This window comes from Chanodichthys erythropterus, chromosome 18 (assembly GCF_024489055.1).
Source record: "Chanodichthys erythropterus isolate Z2021 chromosome 18, ASM2448905v1, whole genome shotgun sequence".
NCBI classification, from domain to species: domain Eukaryota; kingdom Metazoa; phylum Chordata; class Actinopteri; order Cypriniformes; family Xenocyprididae; genus Chanodichthys; species Chanodichthys erythropterus.
Window position 1 is genome coordinate 24,540,510 of NC_090238.1, and position 26,511 is coordinate 24,567,020.

The window sequence follows — 26,511 nt, forward strand, 5'->3', positions numbered from 1 at the left end:
TTTGCAGTGTTGGGACAAAAATAGCTTACAAACTTGTAGACAGGTCCTTGTAACTTGAACCAGTAAGAAACCACCTAGCTGCTGCCTAGCAATACTCTTCCAATCACCTAGTGTACCCTAGTAACTGCGTAGCAACGAACACATTAGCAACTGCATAGCAACTGCTGAAACAGCCCTGGCAAGCACCTAGTATTGTGCTAATGGAGTTTATTTGACTGTTTAAATGCTTTTATCCTCAGAAAGGCCATTACATTTAAATTTACAGTTTTGCCTCTAAACTGCAAAATAGCTGATATTTGCATGTGTGACTGAACATTCAAGTACCTACATAAACAGCCTGCAGTTAAGCTAATGGACTACATTACTTGGTGGAAGAACTGATTATATTGTTCCTGCCACCATTTAATGAAAGCAATAAGCCACTTGAGGCAGTGTAACACAGCCTCTCTTAATGGGATAGTTCACCCAAACATGAAAACTATCCCATAATTTACTCACACTCAAGCATTCCTAGGTGTATATGACTTTCTTCTTTCAGCCAAACACAATCGGAGTTATATTAAAAATATCCTGGCTCTTTCAAGATTTATAATGGGAGTGAATGGTACCATATTTTTTTTAACTAGACTCGCGTATGCTTGTTATCGGAAGCCAGTTATTATACTTTATTATACTTAATTACCCCCCGGAGCCATATGGATTACTTTTATGATGGATGCACTTTTTTTCGTTTTCAAAAAATGGTACCATTAACTACCATTATAAAGCTTGGAAGAGCCAGGAAAAGAAGGAAGAAGGAAGTCATACAGGATGTCCTGAGTGTGAGTAAATTATGGGATTATTTTCATTTTTGGGTGAACTATCCCTTTAACTTACTGCTTTATTAATGGGTGAGTGACTATTTATGATCATTTATCAATTACAAAGTACAGATGGCAATAAAATTAAAACATTAAAAAGATTGCAGAGGTTACATGGACACAAAATAAACAGTATGCAAGAGAATCTGAGTCTGTAGGAGACCGGAGCTTTTTCTCTGGTTATTTCACAAAATAAAAGCCCATGTGCCTTACTCTTATATGACCTGGTTACAGTTACTAGAGTAGCTGTGTGTGAACTTAGTGAAAAAATCCATCAAGGGCTTGCAAGGGCACTACATCTCGTCTTGATTTTGAATCAACAAGACCCACACACAATTTGCCCGAGTGGGGAATGTGAAGAGGAACTGCTGATTTTACAAGGGCACTTGATGTGTAAATGCTTCTTTCAATGTTTCCATTGAATGCAATACATAAACTGACTTGCATGTCATGCTTCAAATATTTGCTGTGCTTATCAAAGACAATGTCATATGTCATTTACTGAACTAAGCAAAGATGGCTTCTGTGATAGCAAGAAGGTCAGCGTCACTGTAGAGCCACAGGTTCACCTCTAGCTGTAAGCCAGTGAGATCTGGACACTGGCTACCAACATAAAGAAACTCTTGGGTCAGCACAAAGCAAACCAGCCCGAATAAAAGCCTAACTATATAAACAACATGCTCATAAAACACCATCACCTGTATTCAACGGACCAATCATTCTCTCGCAATACAAAAACATTTAGTTGGCTTTTTAAGGATGCACTTTATATGGCATCTGATCGGATAGAATTTTTTTTTACTTGATTTTTTTTACATTGTCCGAGTGTGAGTGGTGCTTGCCTGTGAAAACCACCATGATGCTAGGAGATTCTAGGTCATTCCCAGGGTGTTCCCATGTGATTGCTAAGGTATTCTGGGTGATTTTAATGATGCAACTATGTGGTTTCTTACTTGCTTATGTCATAAGTACCCCCCTCAGTGTATAGAGAAAAATGCATGGAGGGTGATAAGTAATATTATTCTTTATATTAAAATATACAGTGATTTCATTTGAAGCATGTTGAGCAAAATGTAATTACAGATTATATATATTCATCTATTTAGACAATGATCTCTCTTTCTATGAATCACCCATTGTGGTGAACAATACAGTATTTCTCTTCTTTAAATAACAGCAGAGAAGAACAGACATTCAGATTTCTAAGTGAGGGGTATTAAAATATCACACGAGTCCCACCCAGACACTGGCCTGATAAATAATACAGCAGCTAGCCACTCTGCTCACTTTGTCTGCCCAGACATATGTGGCATATTGATCTGTAACATGTCTGCCCCAGCATCGGCTACAAAGTGTGCCAATATCTGTGTCAGAAAACTGGGCCAGCTCCAGCACAATGAGAAATGTGATCCCCTATAGCACATCAGCAGAGACCACTAAGCCCATATTGGGATTTGGGATGGTATTTTTACTACCTGACATAAAGAAACCATTTTCTGTTATTCTCATCTCATTGAGTACTAAATGGTGATTTGTGTTATTTAAAAAAAAAAAAAAATGTTTTATGATTTGCTGTATATATTGCATAAATCTGTCCATCAGAGATTTGTAGTGGCCATTTTTATGAGCCATATTAGCAAATCAAGTCAAAATTTGTAGACACTGCTTTTGCAGCCATGAGAGACAACTGTGTTTGGACTCATTCCCAAACATCCCAGACTGATCAACATTTTGATCTTAGATGTTTTGCATTTGAAGTCATTTTATAGAAATGATACATTTCTGTTAAGTTCCTTCGTGAGACACTTCTCAATTACACATCAAACAAGCTATTTTGCTCAACTAATCATCACTGTTTGTAGCAGCAGTAAAGAAAGAGCAGCCAATCAGAGACTAAGCTACAGTTTATTACTGATCATATTTATATATGTAATCAAATCCAAATTCAAGCAAAAGTTCTCTCTCTCACACACAGGTTTGTTGTGCTATCAAAGTGAAGACATTCCATATGCGTAATGGTTTTTATACTGTACAAACTGTACTTTCTATCACACTATACTACCCCTACACCTATACCCATCACAGAAAACACTCTGCATTTTTACATTTTTAATAAAACATTGTTTAGGATGTTTTTAAACCTATTTTAAATATGAGGACTCTGTTTACATCGTAATACCAATGTAATACCCATGTCATTATACAAATTTGTGTCCTCATAAATCACAAAAATGCACACATACACCAACACACACACTAGAGTTTGGCATCTGTGATTAAATTGATCAAAAAGGGACAGTAAATACTTTATTCCTTTTTAATTAAATACTGCTCTTTTGAACTCCATTCATCAAAGAAACCTTAAGAAATATATTAGTTTTCACAAAATATTAAGCTGTTTTCAACATTCATAATAATAAATGCTTCTTGAGCACCAAATCAGCATATTAGAATGATTTCTGAAGGATCATGTGACACTGAAGACTGGAGTAATGATGCTGAAAATTCCTCTGAAAAAAAAAAAGAAAAAAATCTTACTGACCAAAAACGTTTGGAAAGTAATGTACCTTAATTATATTTTTTAGCTTGACACCCTAAGTTTCCATTTATTTTCATTATATGGAAGACAGTAATCTGCAGAAAGATAATTAACATTCAAATTGAAAATAAATAATGAAACTGAATTGTAGAAGAATCCACAATGTAAAAGAATAGTGCCATCTTGTGGCACTACATAGTATCTCAGCCTTTACTGGACTGACATTAGAGAGTACAGGAGGGAAGGGAGGGTCTCATGGGAACTTGATGATGACAAAAAACATTCTAACACTAGGAAGGAAGGTCAGTGTACTATTGTAGTGACATACATGGAGAAAGAGGTGCTTGTGTCATGTACGTGTTTCCCTGAGCAGCTGTGTGTAGCACAAAGCCTATTTGAAAGTAATTACATTAATTAGACCGCATTAGAAGTGTTTACCACACCGTATGGACTGTAGGCCACCTCGGTAAATAAGTGCATGCTAGTGTGCGTCTGAAGAGAAGCTAAGTCCAACAAAGCATTTTAAAACAAATGGCTGCCTAAAGTAAATATATTAAGTATTTACAATCATATTTTTGCTTTAATAACAGTAGCGCCTGAACTGTGTGATTTCCACAAGTTTGTGTAAAACCTGATCATGGTCTCCAGCATGATTTGAGAATTGACAGGAGTGGACTGTAGGGGCATGTATATGATTTTGTCTGCACATCTGATGCAAGGAGCAGCTTGCCTGGTGGATGGGATGAGATTTTAACAGCCGTAAGAAATCAGCAATGTCGTTTGCCAAGAACCTGAGGCTTAGTCAACATTACACACTCTTCTCTCAATGTAAGGCCCAAAACAAAACTCTCCTCTAAACAAGCCTGTGCTAAGTCTCTGACTGCATATAATGAAAAAGGATTAATATTACATGCAATATGTCTCCATATTTAGTTCTGGATAAGACTTATAAGTAACTGGATTTAATCTGAGCAAATGTACAGTTTGTAATTACAGTAAGAGGTAATTCTGTAATTCTATGCAGATTGCAAATGTATTAAATAATCACACATTTTAAGGAAAATAAATTCTGTCATAGTTTACTCACTCTCATGTCAAAATATCTTTTAAAATGCAGTTACAATTAAGGATGACAGGAGGTTTCTATCTTTAAAAGGACACAAAAGCATCATAAAAGTGATCTTTATGACTTGTGAACTATAGTGAACTATATAAGTCTTCTGAAGTGTAAAAAACAGACAGACAATTATGTTGTTAATTACTGAAAAACTTGATTCAGTGTTGTTATTGTTAACGAAAACTATTAAAACTGATTTTTGTTCATAGAAGTAAAGCTAAAAGCTGAAATAGAACATAAATATTAGATAAAATACTTAACCTTAAAAAACTTAAATGAAAATTAGAAATGTCGCCTTGGCAGCTAATAAATTAAGTTTAAGCTCAAGCACCAAAATTACTATAAAAAAATAAAACTTACAAAAGTACATGAAATTACTAAAACTTAATAAATACTGAAATGTATTTTGAAAATATAAAAAGAAATGCTAATTCAAAATAATAAATATTCTATAATAGTATATAAATAATACTAAAATAACACTGGCCTGATTCATAAAATAATAATTTTTTGAGTCAGATGAAGCTTTTGAAGCTTTAACGTTGCAGTCAGTATATTTTTCAACATCTTTCCTTTTGTATTGCACTAAAAAAGGTTTGTAATGACATGAGGGTGAGTAAATTATGACAAATTTGAAGTTTAGAGTGAAATATCCCTTTAAACTCAAGACAGCTAAAAGACAACTTAAACTGTTCTTTGAACATTTCTGTATTCTCTTCATGGAGCAGATTATCTAGAAATCTCTCTTTAGTTTGGTAACACTAGCTGCTATTGTGTATCTCTACACTAGACTTGTCATGGCCTGCCTTGTACCAGACTTCAAACACCATCCTTCAAACTGGCCAACACATTAAACTATACTTTAATCATTGCTCTTTAACTATTCACCACCAAAACCCTGTCAAAACTCATCAGAGTTTCAAAGAAATAGCTGTTAAGTTTTAACACCTGTTAATACCACCAGCCACTTTGTTATGCCAACAGAAATTATAAAGTGAGATAATTAATCACTGAGCACCAGCTTTTGCACTTAAGCTACAAAACAAATGCTACTCTGATGAACAACAGCAAACTATATTTTAAGTGCTACCTCTCCAATCGTGGCACGGCGGGCTGAAGGAGTAGTTGGGCTGGCCCTGCAGTGGGGTGCTCTTTCGAGCTGGTGGTCCTGCCCAGGATCTGGGTGCCCATAGGGCATCCTGCTGCTGGTGAATTTTGGAGGTGAGGAGTCTCCGGCGAAGGCTGCCCTCCGTCTTGGGCTGGAGGTTCAGTTTGCGAGTATATAGAGGAAGAAGTTCATCTTCGTCCTCATAGTAGGCCCTATTCCAGCATTTCCCAGCTGGTTCTGTGGAGAGGCAGTCTACGTATGCAATCATCCTGTTGTATGCAAAAGTATCCCAACATAAGTCCAGTTTGGGACGTTCAACCACAGGTTCCCACATCCATCCTTTTCCTTTTTATGTCCATAGAGCCAAGACAAGTCTTTTTTATTAAGTCTCCAAAAGTCACTAATCATGCCAGAGATGATGCGGAAAATGGAAAATATCCGCAAGAGCAAATCTTAAGTTCTCCATAAACAAAAAGATCAAAGGTTAGTCTCAAGAATCAGAGAAAACAAGTCTAGTATGTTATTGTCCTCTCACTAACTACCTAAAGCTTTAGACTGAAGGAATACTTCACTACTCAAGTTAGCTTGCCTTATCTAATCTGTAAACCGGGATTATCCCTTCACATCCAAGTGCTGCTGAAGGCAGGCTTTGCACTACAGATGGTCACCTGGGAGAAGGTGAAAAATAATGCTGAACTAATGATGGTACAACTCAAAAGATTCACTTAAATACAGAAATGCCATGGTTGAGCAGATGAGGAAGGTTTTAACACTACATTCCCCATTGATTTAAACTGTGTAACTATAAAACTCTTTTAAAATGGGACAGTGTATAAAAAAATATTTAACACAAATCACCTCCCCAACACTGGTAGTGGGGCAGGTTGTAACTATAGCAGCCTATCATGTAATTTAAAGGTATACCATGTAACTTTTTTTGTTCAGAATTAACAAGATTTAAGCAATGAGCCAATACATAACATGCAGGGGAAAAAAGTAAATCGTGCGCACAATTTACTAATTCGATCCCTGGATTTGCTAAATTGTGCACATAATTTACTATGTCGTTTCCTCAATTTGCAAAATCTTACACACGATTTACTATTTCGTTCCCTGGATTTGCTAAATCGTGTGCACGATTTACTATTTCGTTCCCTCGATTTGCTAATTCGTCCGCATTAGGGCTGTAACGATATGCGATATGAAACCGAAATCGCGATATGCAGGTCCACGAACCTGCATCGCGATGTGAGAAGGCAGAATCGCGACACACCCCTTCCAACTCCCAGAGTTATCCTTCCTGTCCAGATCCAATGCTACCACATGTTTAAATTACTATAAGTATTAGGGGTGTAACGATTTATCGTAGATGGTGTGTCTCAATCAGCTCTCTAGTTCAGTAAGTGTTTCGGGCACACATTGAATCTTGCAAGCATTTTTAAACGTTTCTCATGTCAGTCTCTTGCATGGTCGCGTGAGAAAAGTCGTGGCTTTCTTTCACCGCAGTGCACAGCAACAGCTGTGCTCACAGAAAAGCAAAAGATGCTTGCGATGCTTTGCTTTAAGAAGTTCTGTGGGGCCGTTCACATATTGCGTCTTTTCCGCATGCAAGTCAGTTATTATTTTCAAATGTAGCCGCGCGGCAGGCGCGCTCATAATGGGATCAACGCGGTCGCGACGCGCATGCAATTCTCAACTTCGAATGCCGCAAGCGCACCGCAGGTCGTGTGACAAGAATCAACCGATCAGCTATGGCCTTTCCGTAACAAAACATCAAAAGCTCAGCCGAACAGATGATCATAGCTGTACATGGTGGTTTTTTATATCTTACCTCCATCAATATATCTCGTAGTAAAACTAATGCAAGGGCTAGAAATCATTTATCCTTTGCAGAAACATCCTGATCCTCTTGGAGAGCTCAGTTCATGGTTGCATATTAACGACCGACGCCACGGGAGCGCAAGCCCTTTGGAAAGAAGGAGAAGCGGTGCGGCCGCACCTTCCACGCGTTTTTAGACACGTGTATGATTGTGTATGATAATTTTTTTTATTGAAATGTGATCTTGTATGTACAACAAGGAAAATTATTGAAATTTGTTCATGTTTTTTTAAAAAATCTTGTTTGAATTTCAGTTTCATTTTGTTAAAATATTGTGATACGTATCGTATCGTGGACTCCGTATCGAGATACGTACCGTATCGTGACCTGAGCGTATCGTTACACCCCTAGTCCGCATTATTTACTATTTCGTTCCCTCGATTTGCTAAATCGTGTGCACGATTTACTATTTCGTTCCCTCGATTTGCTAAATCGTACGCATGATTTACTATTTCGTTCCCTCGATTTGCTAAATCGTACGCATGATTTACTATTTCGTTCCCTCGATTTGCTAAATCGTACGCATGATTTACTATTTCGTTCCCTCGATTTTCTAAATCGTACGCATGATTTACTATTTCATTCCCTCGATTTTCTAAATCGTACGCATGATTTACTATTTCGTTCCCTCGATTTGCTAAATCGTACGCATGATTTACTATTTCGTTCCCTCGATTTGCTAAATCGTACGCATGATTTACTATTTCGTTCCCTCGATTTTCTAAATCGTACGCATGATTTACTATTTCGTTCCCTGGATTTGCTAAATCGTGTGCACGATTTACTATTTTGTTCCCTCGATTTGCTAAATCGTACGCATGATTTACTATTTCGTTCCCTCAATTTGCTAAATCGTGTGCACGATTTACTATTTCATTCCCTCTATTTGCTATATTGTGTGCACGTTTTACTATTTCATTCCCTCGATTTGCTAAATCGTGTGCATGATTTACTATTTCGTTCCCTCGATTTGCTAAATCGTACGCATGATTTACTATTTCGTTCCCTCAATTTGCTAAATCGTGTGCACGATTTACTATTTCATTCCCTCTATTTGCTATATTGTGTGCACGTTTTACTATTTCATTCCCTCAATTTGCTTAATCGTGTGCATGATTTACTATTTCGTTCCCTCGATTTGCTAAATCGTACGCATGATTTACTATTTTGCTCCCTGGATTTGCTAAATCGTGTGAACGATTTACTATTTTGTTCCCTGTATTTGCTAAATCGTGTGCACGATTTACTATTTCGTTCCCTGGATTTGCTAATTCGTATGCACGATTTACTATTTTGTTCCCTCGATTTGCTAAATCGTATGCATTATTTACTATTTGGTTCCCTCAATTTGCTAAATCGTGTGCATGATTTACTATTTCATTCCCTCTATTTGCTATATTGTGTGCACGATTTACTATTTCGTTCCCTCGATTTTCTAAATCGTACGCACGATTTACTATTTCGTTCCCTTGATTTTCTAAATCATGCACACGGTTCACTAATTCGTTCCCTCGATTTATAAATTGTGCGCACGATTTAGCCTACTATTTTTTTCCTGCAGGGTTCCGTACAACTTCAATCCTTCTTCCAAATGTTTTTGTCTTACCCTGATTCACTATAGTCAACCTTAGTATTTTTAGAAATTGCGTACATACTTCACTCGCCCCTGCATGTCTTGTCATATCCGTAAATAGAGAAAAGTTGCTCTGGCTACTTTGACGTGTTTTGGAGTGCCATAGTTTAATTGTCACAATGAGCGAAAAAGGTTGACATGGAGCACACTAAATCTCAAACCTCCAGGAACTACCTGTTTTAAAAAAATACAGAACGAATGAGAGTCTGCTGGCAAAAAGAGAACACAACAGTCACAGAGCTCGAAATAAATTGAGAATCAACACTAGTTTAGATTTTCTGAGATGGTGATAACGAAGTGATTTGAAATGTTGTAAAAGTGACACAGAGATGCCATCTTTATTACTCAACAAGCGAGTAAGGTACTTTATCAAAAAGATATATGTAGCTCTCTAACAGAGATTTATCTATTGTGAAGGGTCATATTCATCCACAAAGTTACGGCATGCAGAGCCAAAGCATAAACAAAACAAAGTTCTTCCACAAAAAATGCATGCAGTTTTGTTTTTTAACAACTAGAGGGACAAAAGTTACATAGTGTACCTTTAAAATTTTAAGGGGTAATTTGTATTTCAAAACAACTTTCATTTGCAGCATATAAATGTAAGACATTTATATCAAAGATTGAGATGAATAGATAAATTAAACAAATATCTAAATAAATTAATTACTAAAAAAATAATCAGCCCTAGTTTTCCCTATCTTGAGTCACTTGCACAGCTGTTTGAGTAGAAAACATGAGAATTAGACAGGGAGTGAAAAAAAGTATGACCAACAGTTAGTCAGACAGAAAGGGTATTGTACTTGGTTATCTCCAGAAAATGTAACGGCCTAAGTCCAGATAATTTGTTGAGCCCCAGGATGGGTGAACAATCTGGGGCTGGAAAAAGATCCGTCACCCAAATAGATCAACAACACACTCCTATATTATATTTCAACACTTTGCATAGACAAGCTGTATATAATATAATCATGCATTTTATCGGGATCGGATCTGATTAAACTCTATCCGGGGTCTAATCCAAACCCTTGAGCTCAATTCTTTGGATGACCGCCAAGGCAAGAACTGGACCAGATGAGAATTCCAGCAACCAGAATCTGTCATGCCAAGAGCTTAAACTTACATACAACCATGCTGGTCCAAAGAGAGCTTTTCACAGAAACACTGTCACATCCACATAAATTTAGGCTTATCATTTAACATGCCTGGCAGCAAATGTTGGATGAATGTCCAACCTGGGCTCTGTGTTAACCTAAATGAGTAACACACACATTTTATTGAAGTTTACGCTGTGACATGGACACTTTGAGGGCTTAATCGTGTGCAGAAAATTCAAAGTATCTTTCCCAGAAACATTGTTTGTCGCAAGAAGTAAAGTATGTGTTTGTGTGGTCATTGCTCACTGGTCTGCAAAGCATCTGGATCCACTTAATTAAATGAACAGTTATGCAGTTAAGCATTCGTGAAGATGCAGTGCAAATTTGTTAAGCTTAGAGATACTAGGGTTTCACAAATGTAGCATTTTTTGTGACAGAAGAAATATGAAACGGCAGGTTTATTAATTTTTTGTGTACATTATGAATAAAAGCGAGAGAATGAGCTACCTAATATAATACCACTTTATTACAAATTTCATTTTCTTTCAACAGAAGAAAGTAAATTCAGGGTACATTTACAAGACAACAATGTACTAAAAACAAAAGTTTTTCTTTTGTGTTTTTCATGTACAGACAACAACATTGTCTAAATGATCCCAGTTCACACTGAGCTGCGAAAAAGATGTTTTATGCATGCCAGGCCAGTAGATGGTGATATTACTTTGTAAAGAAACACTATGCACCTATAGACTGAACATGTAATACATGTGCGCATAACGTCAACATTTTTGTAGTTTACATGTTTTTGAAAGGTTTGCATTTTCAGGCCCCCAAAACGCTGTTGTCGTGTAAATTAATGGCCAAAAGGCATAAAAAATGTTACGTTTTTAGTTGAAAACGATGTTGTGTAAACGGCCCCTGAGATTAGTTCCTCCAAGGAATCACACAAACCAGTGGTTCTGAATAGAGATTGTGCGCCCCCACTAGCTGCAAGTCTGCACCGCCCGAACCCCTGCTTGTTTGGGTGTAAAAACCACAAGGTTGGAGGGTTTCAACAATGGTTGCTATGGAGTCCTGGTTATTCGGCCAGAGGCACCTGCTGGAGCAGACAGTATGCACAACTAAATGTGCATGGCTCCATTGTTGTGTCCATTTGGATAATTTCTGTCCTTTGTCATGACTCAGTGGACATGACTTCAGTCAGACAGGCCTGTTGTGTGGGAAGTTACCCATCATTTCATATCCTGTATACTACAGGTGTACAAAAGCAAATGCACAGCACCTGCGTATTTACAGTACCTATAAGGTAATGTATAAAAATATTTTTTTTTATTTTCCATTTAAAACTGAAAATATATATATTTTTTTTAGCCTTTTCATTTAGATACCTTTGCTGTTCACTTAAAGTTAAATTTTAAATCTAATTATTTAATAAAACAAATAATAAATCTCAAAATTAATATAAATTTTTTGTAATGTACATATTAAATCCATGTAGCATTTAAAATGACTGATTTTAGTTTTTCATGTTTTACTGATTTATTTATTTAGTACTATTTAAAGAGTTAGTTCACCCAAAAAATTAAAATGATGTCATTAATGACTCACCCTCATGTCGTTCCAAACCCGTAAGACCTCCATTCATCTTCGGAACACAGTTTAAGATATTTTAGATTTAGTCCGAGAGCTTTCTGTCCCTCCATTGAACGTGTTTGTACTTTATACTGTCCATGTCCAGAAAGGTAAAAAAAACATCATCAAAGTAGTCCATGTGACATCAGTGGGTTAGTTAGAATTTGTTGAAGCATCGAAAATACATTTTGGTCCAAAAATAACAAAAACTACAATGTTATTCAGCATTGTCTTCTCTTCCATCCTTTCCATTGAATTTATTCCATTTAATTGATTCCATTGAATCCTTTCATCTGTCGGCGTTGGTAATGCACTTTTATGTCGCCGTGGTTGTTTTTGGTGATTAGAACATCCACGACATTTTGAAGCATCGAAAATACATTTTGGTCCAAAAATAACAAAAAAGTATGACTTTATTCAGCATTGCCTTCTCTGTTGTCAATCCGCATTCACGACTCTGCTTCTTCTTATTCTTCTTTCCTGTTTTACGGCGGTTGGCATCCAGCTTATTGGTGCATTACCGCCCCCTTCTGCTCCGGAGTGTGGTTCATGTCTCCGCAGTGACGCTGTTGACATTTTATCTAGTGCGCCCGAGCTTAATTTACAGTCTGAGGGAGATGCACGCTGTATTCAAGCTATTCTACATTGTTTGTATTTTGGTATTGCTATATTTTTTAAAATGGTGCATAAGTGTGCATGTCGCGGATGTCCTAATTGCCAAAAACAACCACGGTGACGTAAAAGTGCATTACCAACACCGACAGATGAAAGGATTCAATGGAATCAATTCAATGGAAAGGATTCCAGAAGATAAGAGAATTTGAATAAAGTCGTAGTTTTTGTTATTTTTGGACCAAAATGTGTTTTCGATGTTTCAAAAAATTCTAACTAACCCACTGATTTCACATGGACTACTTTGATGATGTTTTTATTACCTTTCTGGACATGGACAGTATACCGTACATACACTTTCAATGGAGGGACATAAAGCTCTCGGACTAAATCTAAAATATCTTAAACTGTGTTCCGAAGATGAACGGAGGTCTTACGAATTTGGAACGACATGAGGATGAGTCATTAATGACATAATTTTCATTTTTGGGTGAACTAACCCTTTAATACTATATAAATTTAATATTGACTATGACATGAAAATGATTATTGGCTTATCCCATAGGCCAGAATTTAAAGACTGGTACATCCCTAATCTCAAATCAGGTTTTATGTCAGCTTGAATGCTTATGTCATTAAAGCAAAAGGAGAACGTACACATATGCACATATTTCAGATACCACTTGTTTATATATAGCCATCTATACATTCATGTGCAAACATTCCTTCTGTAGTTACTGGAATGCCAACTTAGAGCTGTTAATGGCTTTCTCTCAATTCCAGTATTCAGACCACCAGTGTTCCCAGTTAGAATGCAACATGCTTATACATACAGTACATTATTGTTAGTAAATTTGAGGATTGTGAAATATTTGATGTGAACTTTCAATGTCATAACCACAGTAGTGCACAGCATAGTTCTTCCAACCAACTTTCAAAAGACATCTGTATAGTGCAGATGCTGTGTATCACACACTCCTACAAAGAAGCATCTTGGAGGAGGAAACCATTTTCAGCTTAAGGGGTGCTTTTGGACTACATTTCCAAATACTCCCATCTGTCAATCCCCCTAATGTTTTGAATGTCCCTCATTCATTCCACAGAATCTTAAAGGGTGGAATAACATCCTTAGACTTTGATTCAGCAATAAAAATCAATCAGCTCCCTTGAACGGTTCCATCTTGGAATCGTCCCCTATGGTGTTTATGAAATGAAGAATGCCCTTTCTTTGCTTATCTCCACCCTCAAAATATGTGCAGGCCAAACACGATGTTACAGGGATCAGACTCAGAATTCCACTAATGTGAAAGGGAGGGACGGCTCTGCACACGCCTAGCGACTGAGACCTTCGTGAGGGGCTGACAAATGTGGAATGGCCATCATTCTTCAGGCTCCAAGCCAACTCTGGCTAATGTCCATGATTCATAACTGTCACAGGAACTGTGAATGCTTCGTGTGAAATGGGAAAAAGTGCATAATGAGACATTCATGCTAGCATGAGACTCAAATCCAGGTGTTTTAACAATTAAGTCTGGATAATGACTTCGAGATTTGGAAAAATGATCATCCTGACAGCTGAGACGCCCATAAGACTCCATTTTCTGCATCTTCAGTCCAAAGCAAGCAAGAACAACGTAAAATCCTCCTGCTTGAACAGATATGATGGGATGATTGGTCCTTTGGGTTGGATTGCAAAATGAACGAGACAATAATTGGATTACATCCAATCAGCTGCTCTGGCTCTTCTGGAAAAGAGTAAAATGGAGAGAGAGGGAGGCGGGTACCTTTATCTAGGTCAAGGAAGCTTCATTTATTTAAAAAATCTTACACAGAAGAGCGCTTTCAGGCTTTTAAAGTGAATTACCCTCCACGAAATACCAGTCCCTGCCTCCCACGAGAGTCGTCTCCACTTCTCATTTAAGTCACACAAGGATGCTGATTTTATTCAAGACCTGAGGAGCAGCTGACTAACAGAATGCCCTTTTAGCTGTTCATTAGGGAGCTGTGAAACCGTCTCTCCATCATGTGACACTTTTAGAGAAGCCTGTGGGTTGTGGGTCGCCGCATTCATTTGCACCCAGTGATTACACCTCTGACAACAGAAGTTAGTCCATAAAGCAGCTTTACTTTATGAGAGCAAACATTCTTATTTGGATGCTGGTGTGCAGTATGCTGGTGTACAATTAGCTTAAAAAGGAAAATCCACAAAGGTTTTTGAGGGAAGAGTAGGAGCGCTGCTGGTGTGATATGAATGCACTTGTTTTGGAGCTTGACTTTAAAGCAGAAGCCTGTCTCAACCTGTAAAAAGCCCTCAGCTACAGGCTCAATGCATCCAAGTTCATGGTGCTGCTGCAAACGACAGATTTTTGTAAACAACACTCTTCACAGAACAATGAAGTATGCTTTAGGCCAGTTTAGTGGATATTATCTGTTACATATCTATTTCAGTCCATCAGATGAAGAAAATACTGAAAGAAAAACACATCATTGAACCAAACTAGCCAATATAAATTATTGAAAGCAAGGTTATGAAGTTTAGTAGGGAGCAGTAGGGAGTAGTTTTAAAGTCAAGTCTGGAGTCCACAATTAAAAAATAAAGTTAATTGTTTTTTAACTTTAACATTGAGTTTTATAACAACATGCCCCAATAGCACTGTGGGGGTTGTCACAAACCTGCCATTATTATTGACTTTTCAGATAAATTTAAACCATAAAACAATTATGAAAAGCAAAAACAGAGATTTTTAAAAGATAACAAGCAATAAAATATCTAATGTTTTGATAAATATTGTAATTTGTGATTAATATTGTAACGGGGGTACTGTAGGTACTGTAGTTTGAAACCAAGAAACCAAATCACTGCTTTAAAAAAATTGCATAGCTGAACCTTTGACTTACAAACCTTGTGAGATTCAACACTTGTGACAAGTAGCCTTCTATGCATAGTCTGAAAATTGTTATATGAATGTCCAATTTTAGGCCATTTTCATTTGATCCTACTATCAAAATACTACCGAAGGTCGGAAAAAGCACTTTTGAAAAAGTTCATTTTGAAAATCATTGGCACTAACCAGCCATGACAAAAAGCCAAAATACCAATGTGACCAAAACATGACCTTCAGGTCACTGGTGAATAAAAGAGGTGACAAGTATCAAAGAAAATCAGGTCACCATGCTGGGCAGATTATTTATGCTTGATATGAAAAATACACTGGACAACAAAAAGTCACAAAATAACAGACAAGTAAAAAGGAAAGGGAGCTGTTTTTCAAGCCACCTGATCATCCATCCAAAACAAAGAAAAGAAAAAAAAAAACAGCTACTATATTCAAAAGTGATAAAAAGTGATCAACCAAAAAAGAAACTCTTAAATTAATAGTTCACCTAAAATGACAAGTCTGTCATCATTTACATAACTTTCTTTGTTCAGATTAATACAAAAGATGAATTTGTGAAGAATATCATTGCTACTATTTTCTATATAACAAATGTAAAGGAGAACTAGGGCTATCAAGTTCCAAACTGATAAAAAAAAAAACATCATAAAAGAACTTGTATAACACTTTTAAAGCTTAAAATCTTTACTCCTCATTCACTATAACTACACGGACAAGAGAGACCAGCACATTTCTTAAACATTTCCCTGTTACACTAAACAAAGACATACAGGTTTGGAACAACAAGGTTGAGCAAATGATGTCTAATTTCCATTTATAACCACGCAATTCCTTTAAACCAAACACAAAGCATTTTATACATTATTTAAAGATCAAATGCGGATCACAAAATACCAGCACGGTGCCAAAACCACAAAGAATGACAAAGCTGCAACACTTGCAGCTCAAACTTGCATTTCTAAAGAAAAACGTGCCATGCAATAGCTGCTCAGTAGACAGATCAGATAAAAGTTTCCTCCTTCCTTATAAACAACCTCTCTCATCACCTCAAAACTCCAGCATGATCGCTTTAACTTTTCTGACAGATTCCCACTCTTTCCTCCGGCAGCCTACGAGCCGCACTTCCTAGCAAGAAAACAAAGGAACCGGAGGAGAGAGGAGCGCTTTTGAAACTGAGCAGGACATTTAACTAACAGCTGAGCTCAATCCCCTCCCTTTGTCTTCCATCAGGGAACTGTTACACTCTGAAACTGCAATAACTTGTGTCTCCTAGCTGTTCTTTGTCTTTCTTTCCTCCAGTTTTGAAGGTCTGCCACTTACCGCTCAGACAGAACATGGTCTCCTGCCTCTCCCACTGTGTGTTGGTATTTGCTGGGAAGTGTGTCAAGAGTTTTGCAGCGCACTGTCCTCACACAGCCCAGCGTCCCAGCCGGAGCAGCCGCCCCCCCGTGCCTCCCGAGCACAAACACTCACACAGGTTCATAGGCACTATCTGTAACCCCCTCCCTCGGTTTCACCCACGTATACACACACACACGGTGGCAACCTGCCAGCTCATGCGCTCTGGGAAAATGTTACCCAATCCCAACATACTCCTGCCGTTCCACAGGACTGACACTATTCCAGGACAAAGGACAGAGAGGTGGAGAGATTGCGGGAGAGAGACACTGACTCAGTTAGGGAGACCCCCTCCTTTTCTCTCTCTCTCTCTTTCTCTCTCCATCCTCAGCTGCAGCAGTGCAGAGCATTGATTGTTCTTAACTTATCTGTCAGCAGTTCTGCCGTCGCTGGCTTTTGACACACACAAAGTTAAATATAGCTAAATCCCCTCGACTCAATTGTTTGCTACAGAAATAAAAGGTCATTGTCCTAGGCTGTCATCTGCCGCTAATGCTTAGTCTAATAGCTAAAACACACAAAGCATGCTTTTTGACTACATCATGTGCAGTTAGTGATATTGACAGCATCTACAGATGTAACTTCCTCAAGAAACATTTATCAAATCAAACCGAATTCAGGCACAATAACTTAGAAGTTTGTTGCAATAAAGTTAACCGTTTTTCCAAAGCTATTTTACTTTAGCTAAAAATCTGGTGTTGGCTGTGGACTAAGATTAAATAGGATGGCTTGACTAATTCAAGCAAACTGTTAATCTTGGACTCCTCACAAGGAAATCCCTCACGATCACAAGGTAAATAAAATCATGTTGCTCGGAACTTTTCGTTTTACATCCTGGAATTCTCTAGTATTTCAAAGGCTATATCACAAACAGCTCATTAGACAAACACAATGAAAGCCTCTACTTACCTCTGCGATGGAGAGGTGCATAAACCCACTCATCATAGTCATCATCAGTATCCAGCTGCTCTCTGTGGCAGGGGAAGAAGTGTCCACGCTGCTCGGACAGAGAAGAAAGATCCAGGGCACCAAGGGTTCGAGGTACCGGGTGACTTTTGCCCTCTGCCCACTCCCCCCTGTACCTCAGAAAGTTCCTCTCTCCCCACATCACCCAGAATCAGCGCCAACAAAAGCCTGACTTGAACCGAAGTGTCAGGCAAGTCTCCAAATGCCCCACATTTCCTTACGGAATGCAAACAGCAGCTTAGATCACTCTAACAAGGAGGGATTTATAAAAAACATGCTTGCAAAAACCAAGGGCGGGTCCATCTGGAATATCCATGCTTCAAAATATTATGTTGAAATTGTCTTCATAGACTTCACTACAAGCAGAGCTGTTCTTCACCATGCCTTTAAGCTCCAAAAATACATTCTTCTTTGTTTGACTAAATGAGTTTGACTCCAAACAAGCAAAGTGCAGTTTCAGGAAGTCCTAAGAAAAACTTTGGACAGAAAGTGGGGAACTTCCTCCGCTCCCCAGCTGTGACACGTCGGTGCGTTGGCGTGAGCAAGTGTGTGTGTGTGAGTGTGCACACTCATGTGTTCCTCCAGCACGGCTGTGTTTGCTCCAGCAGGGTTTTCGCATGCTCTTTCTTCAGGTGGAGCAAAATAAACCCCATCTGTTATGCTGCTCAATGAATAAGGCGATTTGAAGTAATATTTAACTGAATAGCTCCTAGCTAAACCACAAGATTCTCACACTCCTTCTGTCTAATCTTCATAAGGCAACACTTTAGCGTGGTCCACATGCATCCTATAAATAGATAAAGCAGATTAATTACTTTAGCATGCCTTACAGGTGATAGGGGAAAAGCTCTTAGACCTGACACATAGTGTGTCTGATATTATAATGAATTATGCATGATTATTTATCATAATTATAAGCACACTTATTTTTTTCTATGAAGAGTAGTCACAGTATTCTGAAAAAAATAAAAAAAAATACCGAACAGAACAAGTTAATGTGGATGTATCCAATCTAAAACCACAGAAAATAAGAGAATATATTAAATTTTACTTGTTCAGTGACTTTGATTAGCTGCACTAAGGGAATGCATCACTTTATGATAGAAAAATGCATTTTAAAATGCCTTCACATTAAAAAAAAGACATGTTTAGAATGCCCAAAACTACAGAGAAAAGAAACATTATGCGATCCATAAATAATGCCGTAATAAAACATGTATTTCAGTGATCCAAACTGCGACTAAAATGGCTAATGTAACAAAAATGCGGCAATAATTTAACATGGAGTCGAGAATACACTGTCAATATGCGGTTTCATCAGATCTCTTGAACCAATTAGTTAATGAGTCAGTCAAAAATATTCATATTCATAAACTCATGAGTTAGCAGTTTGAATCAGACTCAATCAGTCATTACTGATTCCATGACCGAACCATAAACAGTTTTGTTGTAATAAATGTTATTAAAAAAATTTGATTTTTTTTTTTTTTCAAAAAATATTTTATTGACTATTGTTTATTACATGATGTGCAACTACTGTACAGAAATCTTTGTTTTACTATACTAGGGTTTGAACCATAATCAGCGCAATATTTGTTTGTTTTGTTGTTTTTTATATTCTGGAAAAAAAATATGTTTATATTGCACAAATAATATATTTTTAATATATTTAAATCAACTAGGTAAAAGAGAAATTAATCTGAATGATTCCTTTATCCTTGCGGGCGGAAAGTTTCTTTGGTTATATAATGTTCCTACCATTGACCCATATGGGCGCCACCAAAGAGATAGATGTTTGATATGGTGAGAACGTGTGTGCCAGTTGGCACAATCAGCTCACCCATAGTCAAATGCTTCCCAAAAGCTTTGAAATCAGGAGCAATCCAAATGTTCCAGACTGCTTTACATAGCATTAATCTGGAAGCTACATGCTGACCCTAAAACACTCTGTGATGGTGCCAAAACAGTTCCAAAGTCTTATATGCCATGATTTTGTACAGCACAATTCAGCAGTAATGCATGTAAACTGATGCTGGCTTTAAAATATCTTATTTTAATTCACATAAATACATTCATTGTATTTACATCTATTCAGTGACGCTGGTTATGTGGTCTTGACATGCTGAGATGGATAATTAATGTCTAGTTTCTGTTTGCTGCTGAAGGAAGTTACGATAAGGTCAGAATAAAAACAATGGTAACTAATTAGTTTAGGCACATTCAGAATATTTTCTGACTGAACATAAAAGTACACTGTCTAGCTGCAAATCATCTACCATACATCAGGACTATGCAGACTAGCAGACATCATATTTCAGCCACAAGAGGGTGCTATGGACCCAGGCATTCTCTTGAATTTAAGATTTGCCTATAAAAAAATACTTCATTTTAACCAATTACTAAATTTGTTAATATAACTCAAGTACTAGCTCAAGACATCATTATGTTCCTAACAGGCAGTCGTTCCTCATATTCAGGGATGATATTCAAGCCTTTAAAAACATTAGATAAGGCATGATAAAATAAAGAGAGGGAAACATAAACTATCAAGACAGAGCTGTAACAGATACCTGATACAGAAGCTTATCCGACACGCTTAGCTACCTTCCTGTTTACAAAAGATTTTCACTCCTGCAGTGTTTTTGTGCCATTTTGCCCCACATTTCCCTTCAGGGACAGACAGGGAACCCAATGAGTGTCCTGCTACAAAACACATCAGCGTCCTTGACTTTATCACTCATTTTAGATATATTTCAGTGCATAAAGAAGCACTGCATGAAATTTAATAAAGCTCATGGTTTTCAGTAACTATATATGTGTGTGCTCAGACTGCAAAGTTGAAATGAAATGGAAATGCAATGTCTTCCAGACAGACCACAACTGAGGTTTTACTTATGAGCTGGTCGACTCCACCCAAATAAACCAGTGAATTCAGATCCCTCCTTCCACACATAAACATTCCAAAAAAATTAATATTGGAGGTATTTTTAAAGGCACTTTCCTCACTAAAGCAGGACTAAACAACCCCAGGATCAGATGTTTTCAATTAGGATTAAATTGGAAAAAGGGAGCAGCAACAGCAGTGGAGTCGCATATTTCAACCATAAAGTCTAGTCATATGGCCTTGGCAAACTAATAAGCCATTAAACCAACATTAAGGGGACTTTTTGAACCGTAACCATTGACCTCAACTGACACATTTACCCCCGTGCCCCTACTTTTATATGTCATGCACCTTTGTTTTGTCTCTCTGGGTTGATTCTGTTTGTTTTTGTACAAAAAATGCAATAGGACCTTGGATCTGAAGTCTTGCTTGGTTTTCTCATGTGACACATACATATAAGGGGAATCAGGTGCTCTTTTTGGAAACAGTTTCTATTTGTAAATTATTATTTGACTTCATTAATACCACAGAATATACACATTTATTGCCTTACAATGCATCCATTACCTCCACTATTTTATACTATAATGTGTTTATAATAATTTTCACTGCAAAACATAATTTTATTAATCAGTATTTCCAATAAAATAATGAAAACATGCTTAAAACAAAATAATAAGAGGCAGATTAAATAAGCTAACATACAGTAATAAAACTAGGAGTTGAATAATTCTGTTTATTCTTCTGACCCCAGTTTCTTTTTTTTTATTTGCAAGTACATTTATGATTAGGCCTCTACTGAGACCAATAATGAAATAATAAAATATTATATATCTATATCTATATCTATATATATATATATACAGCTCTGGAAAAAATTAAGAGACCACTTAACATTGATTTCTGAACTTGGAGTGGTCTCTTAAATTTTTCCAGAGCTGTATATATATATAAAATATTTTCATCTGTTGCTGTTTTACTCTCAAACAATCAGATGGGACCCCCACACATATCTATGGCCTTCCTAAATAAAAACTCAGAAACTCAGATAAAAACATTAAGACATTAACATGATGGTGATTTTAGGCGATTCTGCACTACTTGAAAGCCTTTAAATAATGAATTAGAAATTAGATGGTCTGAGTTGATTTGTTTTAAATGCATCTACTATAGCAAAATGGCTTTATTAAATGATAAACAAAGACCATCCCAATGAGTATTAAACAGGTTTATTCATGCCCTTGACATCATCTTGAACTTTTTATTACAGATTCCAACCAAAACAAGACCAGATATATTTTTGATCAAGAAGGCAGCATATCATTTTCATACAAGTCTACAATGGGCTGAATGTACTTAATTTCAAGTTCAAGTAGAAAACAGATTTTCTTTATCTACTGGCAGCAGCCATTCCAGTGGTTATAAGGCTATTTCACTCTATAGTCTCAGCCAGGGAAATGTCACAGAGAGGAAATATTCACAAAACCAGAAGGAAATCCTGAAGTCTGTCACTGTTGTATTTTATTCATCCTCTCTCTGATATCTAACTGATCATATCTGTTCTTTTCCAGTATCACACCAGTCACCACAAACTTCACATACAGTCGCCATCTGCATCAGCAAGCTTGACCACAGCATTTTACAGTAATATTTTAGAAATAAAGTTGTAAGATATCAAATCGTAATTAACAAGGTGGACAGTATACAAGTGGGCCATACAAAATCAAGATTCTCAACCAAGTCAAAAGCCAAAACATATGAGGTATGTCATGAAATAAACTACCCTACAAACTTTGAGGAGGATCCCTTCAAAAAATCCCTTTGACCACCTGACTGTTGATATACAGTATACTGGCCTTCAGATACAGCTCCTTGTGAGGAATGAAGCTTATCTGCATAAAAACAAGGAAAAAGTATTTTCATCAAAAAAATGTTTTTGTTATTTGCTACTGCGTTTGGCACTTTTGATTAGACCACCATGTATCAAAGTTGGAGAACTCCAGAGTCTATGTCTGTGTGTGTTTATGCTAGATGGGAGTATTGTCTAAAACCAATAACTCAAGCTCAGTTAGACTGCACTGTGTCAGGGGGGTGATTCTTCGGTTCCAGACTTCCAGGTGTGAATCTGCTGGACGACAGAGGGATTTAGGAATGTGCTGGAGTTTTCCGCCAAAGAAAATCATATTTCTTTTTCAACCTGAATAAGCATCCCACACTGACCTAGTTCTCCACATCCCCATGAGATCTTTTAATTAGTCTGAAATGAAGGGCAAACTGAAGGGGAATCTACACAAAAGACACCCACATTCTGAAGAAGAACACTTCACAGATACCATTACTAGGAAAACAATAACTGGAATTCAGTCTCAAATGCTGAAGCCTACAGCTCAGGAATTCCCAAAACATAACGAGCAATTTATAAATTAAACAACAAAAAAAGCTCTACTGGAAAAGACACTAGCCTAAGATGGTTTGGTAGTCTTAGCTCGTCTACCAGAGGGATTTTTTGGTCATAACCAGCTTTGACAACCAGCTTTTACATTTTACAATGTTATCTTGAGCTAGTCATGCAAAATGGCCTCGGCAGAAATTTGGACTGAGGCCATGAGAAGGCAAATGATCTGGAACAGGAGAGACTGAGAGGCTTCTGCACTGAAAATGGAGACTAAATGCAAACCCAACTAAAATTCGACTCAATGAAAACATCAGGCCCTGACCTCTGTAATTCACGTTGGCATGAACCTGTAAGAGTACTTTACTCCAACTCTGCCATGACTAAATAAACTCAATAACAAAAGCGCTTCAAATCAAAGAGACTGCTCTCAATGCCAAGCTAGATGTAAGTTCAGGGCCCCTTCATCCAAGCACAAGACACCTATTGTTGAGGCAGAGCCGCCACAAGGCAGGGCAGTCAGTTAATGATGCTGAATGAACAAAAAGGAAGGTATGCTGGATCACCAGATTCTGCCATGGTATACTCAAACACCTCATACTCATACACCTTTAGACCAGAGGCATGGAAGTACAATCAAACTTGAACTACATTATTGCACTACTATGTTACTCTGCCATCACCTTACCTTATTACTCCACATTCTCATAGTTCTTTGGTTTACGTAAGAAGTAAAGTTCCATTACTGTAATTATATTAGACCTCCTACTTTCGTTCCATTAAATTAGATTCTTTGAGGAAATTGAAGAGTTAAAATCTCACCAGACATGATCTAGTCACTAAAGCCTTTCACAGCAAGCATGCTTTTAGTCCAGCTCATGAGCTGTTACTAAAAATCAAACTTCTCAAAATCATCATGAGAGAGGCTTAATACAACAAGAAAGAAAATGTGAAACAGTGGCATAGAAACCATACCCAACTCTTTCATAGGTAAATCTAAAGAAAAGATTAAACTCTGTACTAGTGTAAAAACACAACAAATTAAAGATTAGAGATATTACAAATAAGTGAAAATTTGTTTATAATTGTGTTATTGAAGTTCCTGCTTATAAGCTCGAGGCTCTAAGTGGTATAGGCAAAAGAAATAATAGGAAAGAAATAAAGGAGACTGCATGATGTCTGACTCAGGGTGCGTCTCAATCAGCTCCCGAGCTGGTGAATCAGTATATCATGTACATGAATTGGGGCCCTAGTAAGGACAGTAAGGACCCGGGCTCACTACATATTGGGACACTCATCGTCCTCATTGTACAACATCACTACTGGTAAAAAGAACATTATTTTAATATTATTCTAACATTCTCCTATAACGTTATTTTAATGTTCCACTAAAATTATTCTATAATTCTCCTAACGTTATTTTAACGTTCCCTTAACCACCCTGCAACGTTCTGAGAACTTAAATATAACCACCCTGCACCTTTGTGGGAATGTTACTTTATGGTTGCAAAAAATAAAACCTAAAAAAGAACATTACTATTTGGTTCTCAAAAAATAACCAAACCTAACGTTCCCCTAACCATCCTCCACTAACTGTCATGGTCACCATCTTTCTCACCTTTCCTGGACTCCATTTCCCAGCATTCCTCCTTTTTACTCACCTGCACTCCGTCAACAGTCACCACTGATCACCACCAGCTGTCTCTCATCATCTGCCCTGTTTATGAGGACTCTCCACACACACACTTGTTGGCTGCGTCCGAAAACTGGAAAATGCTGCCTTCTGAGGACACATTTCAAGGTAGTAAGGCATCAAGGCATCAAGGCAAGTCCGAATCCAATGTTAGCTTCACTTCCTCTCTCATGAGATACCTTCATCTGATCGATTTTTGAAGGAAGCATAGATGTATCCTTAGCTGCCTTTGATATCCCACAATCCTGTGCTTTCCATTCTGTGACAGTTGAGCTAGAAAAATAAAGATGGCATCCGAAAGTTGCGCTTGCTGCTCAGTTTTTGTACAAATTTATGATTTTGATCAACATATTTTAATTTTGATATCATTTCTATCGAGAAATTACTACTGTAGTAATTAAATATTTGTTTAGTTCTCACCAAAGCTCGCGCTATATTGCTGTAGATCATTAAACTGTTACGCTGCCTCAGAAGTCTGTCCGAAATCAGTTTTGTGAGGTACCTTCATGCACAAACGCTGCCGTACAAGTCATTCTCTAAAGATGGCGAGGCAGCAAGACAGCTACCTAGGTTTTCGGATGCAGCCGTTGTCTAGTCTCGTCTATGTCCCACCAGATATGCTTCTTGGATGTGACTCACCTAAAGACTCCTTACCTGATGTTTGTCTACAGTTCCACGTCTCCATTCTCCTTCGTCTCCTGTCTCCAATCGAGTGTACTCGTCCGACAAACAAAGGAAAGGGCTCAGATTATATTCATCAGTGACTGTTAAATGTGTGTGTGTGGGGGGGGCTACTCACCTGTTCTGTGTCCATCCTGCTGCAATCACATTGCAATTACCACTGTGTTCAATAAAGCCTGTCTTCATTATACTTACCATCTCCCTGGTCTGTGTTCCGTGACACTTAAAATTTCTTCTAACATTATTTTAATGTTCCTCTAACGTTATTTAAACACTCTCCTAATGTTCTGGGAACTTAATGACCACCTATAATGTTCTTGGAATGCTTTACGGTTGCAAAATAACCATTAAGGACCCTTCTGCATGTAAGTTCAGGGCCCCTTCGTCCAACAACAGCAGAACTGATCATTCTGACATGATGATTTAATGTTCTTTAAAGTACATTATGATTTTCTTGTTACATATACCAAAAATAAACTATAAATGTTAGCTAGATTGTTCATTACTTGTTTAGCAATGTATACTGAAATATAGTTAAATTATGGTTTGTATTTTAAAAACGGTAAGGAGTTGATTCGCATGATTTGTGTCGCCCTTCACTCTAATGTTAAAACTTCTAACTTTATTTTAATATTACCCTAATGTTTTAACATTTCTCTAACATTATTTTAACGTCTTCCCACAATTTATGTAATAAAACATCTTGTTTTATTGTGAATCTGGTGTCATTGAGCATTTTGTTGTCTGCCCTGGGACCTGGAGACGGTAGTTCTCCCATTTTTCTATCTGCTGTATTGTTAGAATCCTCTTCCTACCCCTAGATTTAAGAGCGGCACATAACTCCAATATCATTTACACTGCTGGTCAGTAATCATCCAGCACACCTGCAACCCAGTACACTATAAGCGGTATGGAAAATAGATGTCTGGAGGCCTATAATCAGTATTATACAAAGCATCTTGTTTTTATTTGTTTAATAAAAATAATCTCAGCACATTAATTGATTAAGATTAAAATTGTCTATTAATGGGTTAGGATTTACTGTATTTCATACCCAGATTTTACATTTCTTCTGCACCAAATGACTTTTTTTTTATATATATATATGAAATTTCTTTCACAG

The 26,511-nt window shown here is 37.3% G+C and overlaps 1 protein-coding gene across 4 annotated transcripts in view; it reads right to left on the bottom strand.

Annotated features, from left to right (window-relative positions):
• The window catches only part of nhsl1a (NHS-like 1a), a 54,068-nt gene that overhangs the window by 21,038 nt on the left and 6,519 nt on the right, over positions 1–26,511 (bottom strand). The window contains exon 1 of one of the 4 annotated variants that reach the window (XM_067367121.1): positions 17,682–17,980. The exons of 2 other annotated variants lie outside the window; for them this stretch is intronic. In XM_067367121.1, the coding sequence (XP_067223222.1) occupies positions 17,682–17,880 (199 nt within the window). In that variant the 5' untranslated portion in view covers positions 17,881–17,980. Of the gene's footprint in view, positions 1–16,694; positions 16,827–17,681; positions 17,981–26,511 lie in introns of those variants that run through there. One more of the 4 variants, XM_067367123.1, reaches the window with a different exon arrangement.